The sequence below is a fragment of the Marmota monax genome, unplaced genomic scaffold (assembly GCF_021218885.2).
Source record: "Marmota monax isolate L192 unplaced genomic scaffold, Marmota_monax_Labrador192_F-V1.1 WCK01_AAM20220418_F8-fsc00039, whole genome shotgun sequence".
Taxonomy (NCBI): Eukaryota; Metazoa; Chordata; class Mammalia; order Rodentia; family Sciuridae; genus Marmota; species Marmota monax.
Window position 1 is genome coordinate 683,492 of NW_026693602.1, and position 12,878 is coordinate 696,369.

General features: G+C 33.3%; 1 protein-coding gene across 2 annotated transcripts in view; it reads right to left on the reverse strand.

Annotated features, from left to right (window-relative positions):
* Positions 1-682: 682 nt before the first annotated feature.
* Positions 683-12,878, reverse strand: part of Abce1 (ATP binding cassette subfamily E member 1) — a 28,973-nt gene continuing 16,777 nt past the window's right edge. For both annotated transcript variants that reach the window (XM_046459618.2, XM_046459617.2), the window contains 9 exons: positions 12,014-12,135; positions 8,848-9,069; positions 7,814-7,873; positions 7,659-7,717; positions 5,011-5,121; positions 4,782-4,924; positions 4,535-4,657; positions 2,457-2,568; positions 683-1,201 (listed from right to left, as the gene is read on the reverse strand). In XM_046459618.2, coding sequence (XP_046315574.1) covers positions 1,154-1,201; positions 2,457-2,568; positions 4,535-4,657; positions 4,782-4,924; positions 5,011-5,121; positions 7,659-7,717; positions 7,814-7,873; positions 8,848-9,069; positions 12,014-12,135 — 1,000 coding nt within the window. In that variant the 3' untranslated portion in view covers positions 683-1,153. The remainder of the gene's footprint in view (positions 1,202-2,456; positions 2,569-4,534; positions 4,658-4,781; positions 4,925-5,010; positions 5,122-7,658; positions 7,718-7,813; positions 7,874-8,847; positions 9,070-12,013; positions 12,136-12,878) is intronic.

Sequence of the window (12,878 nt, forward strand, 5' to 3'; positions counted from 1 at the left end):
TTATTCATTATATGTTAATCAAAGCTTCTATTATTTAATGAGCTATAAAAAGTCTTGTCAAATAATCTCCAATTTTTCTGTTTGCTTGCCCCAATAATTTATTTATAGTAATCCTTCTTCCTTACATATAAGTTAATTCCAGTTCAGTGCATTAGTAAGGTTTTGATGATGTTTATTATGTCCCAACTTAGAAATGAATATGTTTGGTACCAAGGGATGCTTTGTATTGCTATCTCTTGCATTGATGCTCCCATTGGGGAAGTGGTTGACTTCCCTAATCCTTGACTGCTCAGCAGAAAAATCTGTAGTTTTAAAAATACATAGATTCTCAGGCACCAACTCTTAAAATTCTGAGACTGTAGTTATAAGGGAAGCAAATATTCTTTAGAAATATTTTGCCCTAAATTTTGATCAGTGATTATATAAATGCATGTTTAAAAAATAACAGAGTAATTATAGAATCTTACAGAATGCAAAAACTGAAAAACCCAGTTTTTTTTTTTCCTTTGAGGGGACAGTGAAGTGATTTTTGGATAACGATGTTCAAAAGCACCAAAAAAACATTAAAACAATGCGTAGGTTGGTAACAAATACCCATTTTATGACAGTGATGTTCTGCAGCAATCTTCCTTAGGAATCACACCCTGAACATACAGTGCAAAGACTGAAAACAAATAACAAATATAGTCCTGAAGTTTATTTATCAAATATCATCAGTGTAGTCTTTGACTGGCTTTTAAAATAGGGCAGTTTCATTATACTGGCATACTTGGCAAACCAGATAAGTACAGAAATCTTGTCAAGATTTTTAAAATGGGGCAACACTGGTCAGTATTTGGTACACGAATATAATACACCTACTGAAAATCTTCCATTTATCATGAAAACTTGGAGGTAATTTGTATAGTTTGAAATGTCTTCATTTTAGAATATTAAGCACAAAAAGGGCCTTATCATTTCAGAACAGCAAAGTTCCATTTTTTGTGCTCAGACTACAATTTACAATATACCTGGCTTTGGATGTTACATTAAAAAAAATCATTCTTCAAGCTCCAGAGTATGTGGGGCCATAAAACCTGATTAGTCATATATGACAAAAATCCCAGTAAATGTTTCTTTTAATAAATGGCTTATTAATATTCTCAGATTCAGTCTAATCATCCAAGAAAAAGTAGTTTCCACTCTTCTTTTGCTCTACATCCTAAAAAGAAAAGCAAAAGTCAACATCACCACTCCTTCACATTTAGGATTTCATATAAGGTATTAGTAAAACAAGTACCTGAACAAACTTCCATCTGCTTTTGGATATTTCTGGGTTCACTACTCAAAAGCAAGATTACTACCTTCTGTCCCCATTCCTATTATCAAAATACCTCACTTCCATCAACTCAAAGTTCCTTCATGTAAGAAATAGTACATATATGGAATTCCATTCCATTTTTATCTTTTCAACTTTAAGCTCCTGGCCCAAAGATAGCATACTGAATGACACTATATATACATATGAATGAAATAACTTTCCCCAGAATGTTTGGTAGAACAGTCAGTAACATTTACCTACTCACCCATCTGCTCCCTTATTAAGTTACAACTAAGATGAATGTGAATACAGAAATGATTAATAGGTACATCCGGGTCTGAACCATAAGCATACCCCCCAAAATGACAATACCAAGTATAAATAATGATTCAGAAGAAATTCCTGTCCTCTTTTCTGCCTAATATGCCTTTCAAAACTGAGAAAACTTTTCAATTTTATGACTTTGCCTACAGCCTTCCAAGAGTTCACGGTTTAGTAGCAAAGCCAGGACTACAAATATGAAAACAAATGCTACAGCACAGGATGTGATGAAAGAGAAACATGGAAGTGAGCACTGCAGGGGACATGAAAACAGTTGAAATGCTTTCACAGTTCGTTCACTTTTTAATTTGTGTGACCAAGAAACTTGCCTTTGAAAAAATAAATACTGCATTTCACAGACTAAATCAAGCATAGGGTGGACAACTAATTTATGTTCTACAAAGAAAAAACATTACCAACTGATCTGACAAAGTGGTTTTCCATTGTTTAGAATTTTATACTCTAAGAGCTTGTTCAGACTTAAAATATACATTTTAGTCATGAATTGAACAACATAAAAATATATAGAGAAGCTGCTTGAAATATTCTTGAAAATTTCTTTGTTTCAATGGTCCAGTAGTATAATCTTCCTTAAAACATTTTAATTAGCAGTTAACACAGTACAACTCAAACAGCAGGAAGAGCTGCGTCCATGCAGCAACAGTAGCTACATCACAGCTGCTGTTTACAGGACTACATGCCATCAGGTATTAAAATGGAAAAACACATGAATCATAGAATGTATGAAATCTATGAAATATAGACTTATAAAAGCAACAGCCTCTCCACTGTTCATACTGAGAAAGTTATGACTTAAGACAGTTTTTCCACATACCTTAATTGAATTGAGTTTATTTATTCGTGGTCTATAGTTGTTTGGATCTCTTCTGAATGTAATTTCCAGCTGAGACAAAAATTTGTTCATGCCAGCCAAAAGTGTTTGAGGACTGTGGGGGTAGGGGATAAATATTTTTGATTAAATTTTCAACCCATAAAGATTAATTATAAGGAATAAAAAGAATAACTGTTCCCTTGTTCCCTGTTACACATCATCTGGATAACAGTACAATTAAAACATATTATAAATCTTATATAATCACAAACAGCTTTGCTTGGACTATACTGTTTGCTTGGCAATGATACTTTGTGCAAGACAAACACAATTGCACCTGTATTTCTGATGTGGAAAACGAAACATTTTAGAATTATTTATTTATTTAGTTTATTTTTTGCTAGGGAAGATATCTAGGGCCTTGTGCATAAAGTATGCGCTCTACCCCTGAGCTGCAATGGAAGTATTATTATTATTAAAATTTTGAGATAGGATCAAGTTGCCCAGGCTGGCCTTGAACTTGGAATCCTCCTGTCTCAGCTTCTCAAGTCACTGGAATTACAGGCAAGTGCCACCATGCCCAGCCCAGAAGTATGACTTTAGAAAAACAAAAGATCACTAATAAATTAGGAGACTTACAGAATCTCAAATTGACATTTTTAAGGGAGAAGAGAAAAAAAGTTAATTTCTGTTAGAAATTTGACATTGAAGGAAATATGTACTTCCACACTGTGATTTTCAGTAATATTCCTTTTATGCTTTATACATATTTTTTACCTGAGCTAGTTATTATTATTATTTTTTAATTTTTTGGTACTAGGGGTTGAACTCAGGGGCACTCAACCACTGAGCCACATCTCCAGCCCTATTTTGTATTTTATTTAGAGTCAGGGTCTCACTGAGTTGCTTAGCACCTCACTTTTGCTGAGGCTGGCTTTGAACTCATGGTCCTCTTGCCTCGGCCTCCAAAATGCTGAGATTATAGGCATTCGCCAATGCGCCTGGCCTACCTAAGCTAGTTCTTAAATCAATCAAATCACAAAATCGATGGAACACTTTAAACATTTTGTAAACACAAAGGGAAGACCATTATGTGAATAAATGTTTTACATATTCTGAGAAATTTCCCTAACTCTTCAAAAAAGGCATAATTCTGAATAACTGAAGTAAAAAATTTAAAATGAAAAGAGTTCTCTGGCTGGGGATATAGCTCAGTTGATAGAATGCTTGCCTAGCATGCACAAGGCCCTGGGTTCAATCCCCAGCACCACACACACACACACACACACACACACACACACACACACCCAAAAAAGTTCTGAGAAGCTCAGTACTTTTATTTCCTGGAAGAATTAGTCAAATAGCAACTTCATTTATCCTAGAAAATGTATCTGGAACCACTGTTTATTTAATCTTTATTATATGGGTCAAAAAATGTTTGAATACTGGCAATTTATATGGTTCAACCTAACTGATTTTAGCATTAACGGCAACAGAAATTTCTCATTATATGACCTGAATGTTAAGTTTCTCTTTATAACAAGCACCCACAATCAAGTCAGTCAGGAAAAGTGAGAGGGAAAGGTGACCTCCTTTGTTTTTAATTATGCTATCAGATATTTGGGATCTATTGTTAGTTCAATCACTACCAGAGTAAGTTAGGCAAATCACAAAATCTCTTTGGCTCCTTTTTCCTTTTTCTGTCATGTAAAACAAAAACAAAAACAAAACAAAACAAAACAAAAATCAGAAATTTATTTTCATGCAATTATTTACAAAACCAAACCATGTTTTGGAAATCCAAATAATAAAATAGGCAAAAGTTGAGCTGGAAAAAAAAAAGTGAGAATCCCAGATATAAGATATGCTTATATCCAGGGTCAGGGATTCCAACTACAGTCTAGGACTATTCTACATGGTCCTACCAATGTTCAATAAGTATCACCTTGGGAGTCAGAGTAAGGCACAGAATTTTTGGTAATCTCTTTCTTTTAATGTCTATAAGTTTAATAAAAATTTAAAATGTGGTAATTTTCTAATTATTAGAACTTATAGTCAGTTTTTTAATATTTTAATCTTACCTGTTTGCAACTGTGTTCTTAGATGGAATCCCATCAAAAACGATGACTCGATCTGCTAGATAGGTGGCCATGATAAAGTCATGCTCCACAACAAAGGCTGTCTTCTTTGCATGGAGTATGAAACTAAAATACAACAATTTGAAAGCCTTTTATAGCTTTATATCACAAAACATTCAAGTGTGATATTAAGCACACTTATATGCCAGTATACATAATCAAAAGTAATATGCTGTGGCAAGACATTTACCGTTTGACAACACGAGCTGCCATCAGTCTCTGCTCAGAATCCAAATATGCAGATGGTTCATCAATTAAATAGACATCAGCAGGTTTGCCCAAACAAAGAGCTAAAGCCACTCGCTGCAGTTCACCACCAGATAATGTCTGCACCTAAAAGAAGTTTAGGAAACTATGTAAAGAAATCCCAAATCTGAAATAAAATTAAAAAATTAATGAATATACTTATGTTAGCATACCTCTTGATCAATGATGTTTTCAATCTGCAGAGGCTTCATCACATCAGTCACAAATTGCGGATGAGTGTAAGCATCTCTTATCTTTTCATGTAACAACTGGCGAACACTTCCCTGTTTTCAATGGAAAAAGTTTTTAAGTGATAAAAAATCAGTATAGAATTCTTTGTTTTTCTTTTTGTGGACTGGGGATTGAACCTAGGGACTTAAGTACCCTAGGCAAGTGTTCTACCTTAGAGCTGCAGCGATATTCTGAGCCCTTCTGCAATTTTATTTTGTGACAGGTGCTGCCAAGTTGCCCAGGCTGACCTCAAACATGGGATCCTCCTGCTTCAGCCTCCTAGGAGTAGCTGGGATAATCTTTATTATATGGGTCACGAGTTCAAAGCCAGCCTCAGTAACTCAGGAGGTCCTAAGCTTTATTATAGCTGGGATATGATGGTGTGTGCCATCATACCAGGTAGTACAGAACTCTTCTACTTAGGAAGTTAAACTGCAGAGAAAATCTATATTGCTTGGCTACCAGGAGACAGCAATTGAATTTTTAATGATTACTGAACATTTATAGCATGTTTTGTTATATTTTTAAAAAAATATTTACTTTTTAGTTTTAGGTGGACACAATATCTTTATTTTATTTTTATGTGGTGTTGAGGATTGAACCCAGCACCCCACACGTGCCAGGTAAGCGCGCTACCGCTTGAGCCACATCCCCGGCCCAGATATTTTTTATTTAATAGTCATTACAACAAATAAGTAAATAGGCAATAATAATCTAAAAATTTTAAATCAGAGATTTCAGGGAAGAAGTAATTTTAAAGTGGGAATAATTCTGAATCCAAAAGTAATCATTCATAAATAACACAAAATGCACCATAATATTCTAGGGTTGAATCATAAGATGCTTGTGTTTACTATTTCAGGATAGGACTCAGTCTAAGAAGATCATGGAAAATATCAATAACGAAACACTTATTGTAAATGAAATTGTTTGAAATGGACACAACATTGGCTATTAGGTACTGAAAGCAGATATAACAGTTAAAAGTTCATCACAACACCTGAAGAAATCAAAGAACTTTAATATAAGGTTTCCAAGTTTTATCCACAATGTAGTATTTACCAGTATTTCATTTCTTTTGGTGGAATAACCTTGCATTTTATGGATATATCATGCTGTGTTTATCCATTCATAAGCCATTCATCTGCATTATTTCTAATTTTTGGCTATTCTAAATAATGTTGCTACAAATATGTGTATACAAGTTTTGGGTACCAATATATGTGGTATCCAGTGCTTGGATATACATCTAGGAGTTGAACCTGATAACTTTGCTGAGGAACTGCTAGATTATTTTTCATAGTGAATGCATTATTCTACACTCCCACCAACAATGTATGAGGTGCCAATTTGTTCACATCTTCTCTAATAGCTATTACTATCCAGCAGTATTACTATTACTATTGTGGATTTTAGTGATCTTAATGAATATAAAGTGGTGCTGGGCAACTTGGCAGCACCTGTCTCACACACACTTTTTTTCGATAATCAAATAATCACAATATCTTTAATTAATTATTTTTATTTCAAACACAGTGCCTCACTCATGCCAGGCAAGTGTTCTACCACCGAGCCACAACCCCAGCCCAAATCTTTTCATGTTTATTAGCCACTTGTATTTGTTCTTTTAAACACTGACCTCTTTTGGGGAAAGGGCACTTTTTTTTTTCTTTTTAATATTTATTTTTTAGTTGTAGTTGGACACAGTACCTTTATTTTATTTACTTTTATGTAATGCTGAAGTTGGAACAAGGACCTTGCACGTACCAGGCAAGCGGTCTACCACTGAGCCACAACCCCAGTCCTGAGAAAGGGCACTTTTCAATTGAGTTTCTAGAGTTTTAAAAATATATTCTTGGCAGGCTGGGGAATATAGCTCAGCTGGTAGAGTGCTTGCCTTGCAAGCACATGGCCCTCGGTTCAATCCCCAGCACCACAAAAAAACAAAACAAAACAAAACCCACAAAAAAACAAAAACAAAAAACCACAGATCAAAGATTAGTTCAAATGTTTTCTTCCACCTTTTGAGTGGCCTTTCCTCTTTCTTGACAGTATCATCATGCACAAATTACATTACGTTTTTAAAGGTGTAGGAAAAAAGATAACAAGCAGATTTAATTTTTTTTTTTTTTTTTGGTACTGGGGATTGAACCCAGGGGCACTCAACCACTGAGCCCTATCCCTAGCCCTTTTTTGTATTTTATTTAGAGACAGGGTCTCACTGAGTTGCTTAGGACCTCCTGAGTTACTGAGGCTGGCTTTGAACTCGTGATCCTTCTGCCTCAGCCTCCTAAGCTGCTGGGATTACAGGTGTGCAACCCCGCCTGCGCTCAGATTTAAAAATATTTTCCACTAGTAGTTGAAATGAATCAAGGACCACTTTTGTGGTGTCTATTAATACTGTACAAGATTTTCTTTTTTTTTGGTGTTAGGGATTGAATCCAGGACTCCACATGAGCTAGGCACACGTATCACTAAGCCATATCCCCAATCCCTTAATACAAGGATCAAACTATAAAAATGTGTGTGAGCGTACACACACACACACACACTTTTCTTTGATAATCAAATAAAAGATGAAACAACTTACAGTTGATTTGGGACTGATTTTCTGTGGCTTATAACTGACATTTAGAACTGGCACTTCTCCTGCAAAACAATATGAATACACAACATATGAAATATCACCCAGATTTTAAAGTTTAACTATGTGGAACAGACTAAAGATTATATTTACAAAAGTACCTCCTTCATCAGGTTTAAGTCTTCCAGCAAGCATTCTGATAAAGGTCGTTTTACCTGTACCTGGCAATGTAACATACAAAAAATTGTTCTGAAAGATGCTTTACACTTCAAATAAAGCACAATGTCATACTTCTTTTTATCTGAGAAATTTGTTTTAAAAATAATACATTAACATTTTGGAACCTGAAGGTTATACAGAAAAATACTTAAATCTTTTGTGGCTTGTATTGAGTACAAGTTTATTACGAGAAATAAAGACTTGTCCAAGTTTATAATAACCATTTTAATAAATGGTAGATCCATAAAGCTTGGGATAGTTTTTTAAAAAGACTCATTTAGCTAAACGATCAATTAAAATAGTATAGAGCATTTTATAATAGATACCATTATTTGAAATTATTTACATAAAGCATTTAAGTTGCAACCCAATTGCGAATTTATACTGAGTAAGAGAATTATATTACAATAATCCTTACATATTTTTTTTCTAGTTTTGTTAGCTGTAGATTACAAGACAATGTTTATTTTTAAATCATAAAACACCAGATATTGAGTAGTCAAATTAATCTCACAACTATACTTATGGTGACAATTTATATTGAAAATGTTAGTCATACAACTACTTACAAAAGTAGACAGAGTACTCTGAATTGAAAATAAGTTCCAAAGAGAATTGTACAAGGAAAATCTTAGATTGTTTCTGAATTACCAATTTATGTTTTCCTTTCTAGTCATTTTGCAAGATGATTAAATGCCTTAATAATTTATACATAGAAAAACTGAGTAAAAGTATTTTCCAAGGATGTAGTGATACAAAATAGGAAATATTAACTTGCTTGAATAACAGATTAAACTATACAATGCCACAAAAATGTGAAGCTATACTAAGAAATTTATGGATTAAAAACTCAGCTGCCAATTCTAAAAATTGAGTCAAAGTTTTTCATGGAATAGGCAAAACAAATTTACTAGATAAGCAGAACAATCTTCTATATATATAAAAAAAAAAAAAAAAAAAAAAAAGGAAATCTTACCATTTTCCCCCAGCATCACCATGATTTCAGAATCTGTGAACTCTCCAGCTACAATTGCTAGCTCAAACTCTCCCATCTTTTTCTTCATACCCGGATATTTATACATACACATCTTTTTAACTTCTTCTTCATTTGCTGTCTCAGCCACTTTAAAAACAAGCGATGCATCTCGGAATCTCAAGTTTTCTGTTGGCACATAGCCATCCAAAAAAATGTTTATGCCTATTGTGAAGAAAAGACCAATTAAATACTAAACTTTCCTCAAATCCTAGAGTTCTTGGGAGCAATCTCCATATAGATTTTAATTTCTGTGGATTTCTGATAATATGTAGGGTACTATATAATAAAGTGACTCAAAAGTACCTATGCACACACACCCCCACTCATGTGCACACATCAAACACATTATTTCATTATATTATTTAAGATGCAAGATTATTTAAAATTTTTTTTTGCCACCAGGTTTTATGCAAAAGATGGCATACTATGTCATTTTTGCTGTATTTTAAAATCAAAGTCAAATTATAATTTTTCTCTAAAAATGTATGACACGTAGGTAAGAATGAAATACGTTCAGATTGGCCTAAAATAGCTTCAGAAATAACTCTTTAATAAACAATTTAAGTTATGAGTATTTAATTTCAATTTCCTATGATAACACATTTTGAAGCTATAGTTTACGGCATTTTTTAAAAGATTAATTTTGTAATTTCATGACAAAAGTGAATGAGCTAACTTCATTTAATATTTGTTCTGACTCTACAAAGATAAACTCCCTTATCTAAACAGATTTTTTTTTTTTAATATCAGGGATTAAACCCAGGGGTGCTTAACCTCTGAGCCACACCCATAGCCCTTTTAATTTTTTAATTTGAGACAGGGCCTCGCTAAGTTCCTAAGGCTGGCTTTAAATTTGTGATCCTCCTGCCGCAGCCTCCCTAGCCACTGGGATTACAGGTGTGTGCCACCACATATAGCTACCTAAACAGATATTAATAAATGAAAGTAAACTAACATTGTACATGAGACTCCCTCTCTACTAAAACTATAAGATCCACAATGACAGACACACAGAAAAGAAAAAGTGAATTATTTGGGAAATAATGTAAGATCTTTTTTTTTTCAATGTTTCTAATATTGAAGTAAAATAAGAGAAAGATAGCAGCTAAAGTTCTGTAAGGTCTTGAAATGCAGTATAAGGATGTTATTAATTTCATCTGCAATTGAGAGCCACATCAGGAGGCCTGGATCCTCAGCCTATAACACAGGTGTAAAATAAACTTTGCTGCTAGAACAAATGAACAGATACATTTATTTTGCCAAAATCCCATGTTTTTCAACCTCATTTAAAAATTAGACATATAAAGAAATTAAAACCAAAAATGACAAAGAAATACCAACTGAAAGAAAACTAAATAAGCCACTTAATTCTATCTAATCTAATCCATCAATTAAGGAAACAAAGGCTAAAAGAAATAAGTGAGTTTGCTCAAAAAAGTCAGGCTTTACATTCCTAATATTTGTCTTGTCAGTTTAAACTAATTCAAACTATATTTATCTTCATAGTACATATAGTGTTTTCAATATTTATTCATATCATCATAAACCTGATTCTAGAATTATTATATGGTGTGAAGAACTCATGTTAATTATAGAGAATAAAATATCAACAATTGGTTCTGATTAACACCCCTAAAGCTACTGTTAAGAAAACCGGGCAACCTCACAAAATTTTTCCTTAAAATATTTACCTTAGTAGGTAAGTTATAAATTCCTTCCCCACATCTCCCCCTCTGCCCCTGTACTGAGAACTGAACCCAGGGTACTGTACCACTAAACTATATCCCATACCCTTTTATTCTGAGACAGGGTATCGCTAAGTTGCCCAGGCTGCCTTTGAATTTGCAATCCTTCTGCCTCAGCTTCTCTTGTGTATCTGTGATTACAGGCATGTGCTGGCATGAGCTATTCCTTCCCTACATCCTAATTTTTTTTTTTTTTTGTACTGGGGATTGAACCCAGTGGCACTAAGTTACATCCCCAGTTCTTTTATTTTAGGAGAGAGTCTAAGTTTCTGAGGCTGGCCTTGAATCTGTAATCCTCCTGTCTTAGCCTCCTGAGTTGCTGGGATTACAGGCATGCACTACCATGCCTGGCATGTTTCTTAAAAATTATAAAAGCCACTACCATTTTTTTTTTTAAAGTTTGTTTTTAGTTGTAGATGGATACAATATCTTTATTTTTATGTGGTACTGAGGATCAAACCCAGTGCCTCAGCATGCAAGGCAAGCACTCTACCACTGAGCTACAACCCCAGCCTTACCACCATCTTTTAAAAAAAAGGATATGATATAAATTTATTTTTCCAAAAAGTGTTTTTTAGATATTTCAATCCTTCTGAAGAGATAAAAGAAAAAAACATCTATTACACTTCTCAACCCTAAGATACAGACTAAGTAGTTCTTTTTATGTTCTATGTTATCAGCTTTGGACAAAGAGAAGAAACAAAGTACTATAAGTAAGCAGTGGAAACAGAAAAAATCAAAAGGAAAAGGTATGCAAGCTGGAGAATGAATTGCTGCTTTCAGGAGTCTTTTAGTGGTCAACAGTTTCTATTGTTTAGTTTGCACATGAGGAGACATTGGAAGACAGTCAAGAGAATCCCTCTTTCATGAATGTTCAGGGAATAAGTGAAAATATGCTTATTAAACTACCTTATTAGTTTTAGATAGCCTTAGTTCCATAAACTCATGACATAGATTACAGTTAGAATATGATGAGCAATGAATGGATTTTAAGAGTTTTATTATTGGGATTGGCCCATCAAAAACAAATTAAGATGACAAATACTGCAGAAATAAAAATGTAGTTAAGACTTTTAATAGAGCAAAAATAGTAAAATTGCATTTTTATCCCTTCCCAACAGAAAATTCTCTATAAAAGAAATACTTTTTCTATAACATTGATGTATATAATCTTTTACATATACTGTTCTCCTCAGTGATTAAATTCCAGGAGATCAGTTTTGCATAAATAGTAAAGCAATAAAAAAACTAGTCAATATCAACAATACATTTTCTTTTTTCTTTTTTTTTTAACAATACATTTTCTAAGCATCAGAGTGGAAAGGAATACAGCATATGTGAAAACATTTTTTTCAAGTTACCTTCTCTTACACTAAAAGGCATAGTGACAACACCATAAGCACTCGGTACACCATATAAACAGCAGATGAAGTCAGAGAGATAGTCTAATACACTTAGGTCATGCTCCACCACAATGATATATCTGAAAATCAAAACAGACTTTTATTTTAAAATTTAGCATAACACATAATTAGATAACTTCTATTTCTTTTTACTATAGCAGCAAATTGTAGAAAACCAGATATATTTTAAACTACTTAAATGTAAAGAATATATGAAGCAAAGCCATAAAATATTTCTTACATAGGCTATCAATGTCTATATTTAAAAATGTTTCCCTAAATTAAAAGGAAAACAACTAATATGAAAAGTTTACAGATATAATGAAATAAATATATTTTGGTAATAAGAAACACATACTAATAAACTCTACAAAGTAAAAGCAATTACAATGATACAGATGCAGTCTAAATTATTTGAATATTATGCTATTCAATTTAAGTATTAAGCCCTATGATTAACTGTTCTGCCTCATGCTAGCTGTAGCAAGATACAGAGAGAAAGATAGCACAAACCCCTTAGCCCCAAAACTTTGAATTTTTATGAAGACAAGAATGGATTAAAAAAATGGATATGAAATAATAACAACAATAAAAAAAGATATGCTGGACAAATAATAAATCCCAATGAAGGTCAGATAGGAAATAGTTTCCTGTATACTGAGGGACTTTATGAATGAGATATGATATGACATGAAACTAAGATTTGACTGAGGTGATAAAAAAACATTGCTATTAGGTAAAAAATAGTTTGCTTTTATGTATCACTTTATTCCTATTCCAAGACAGTTCAAGATGTTTAAAAATGTTCTGAAGACATCTCAAA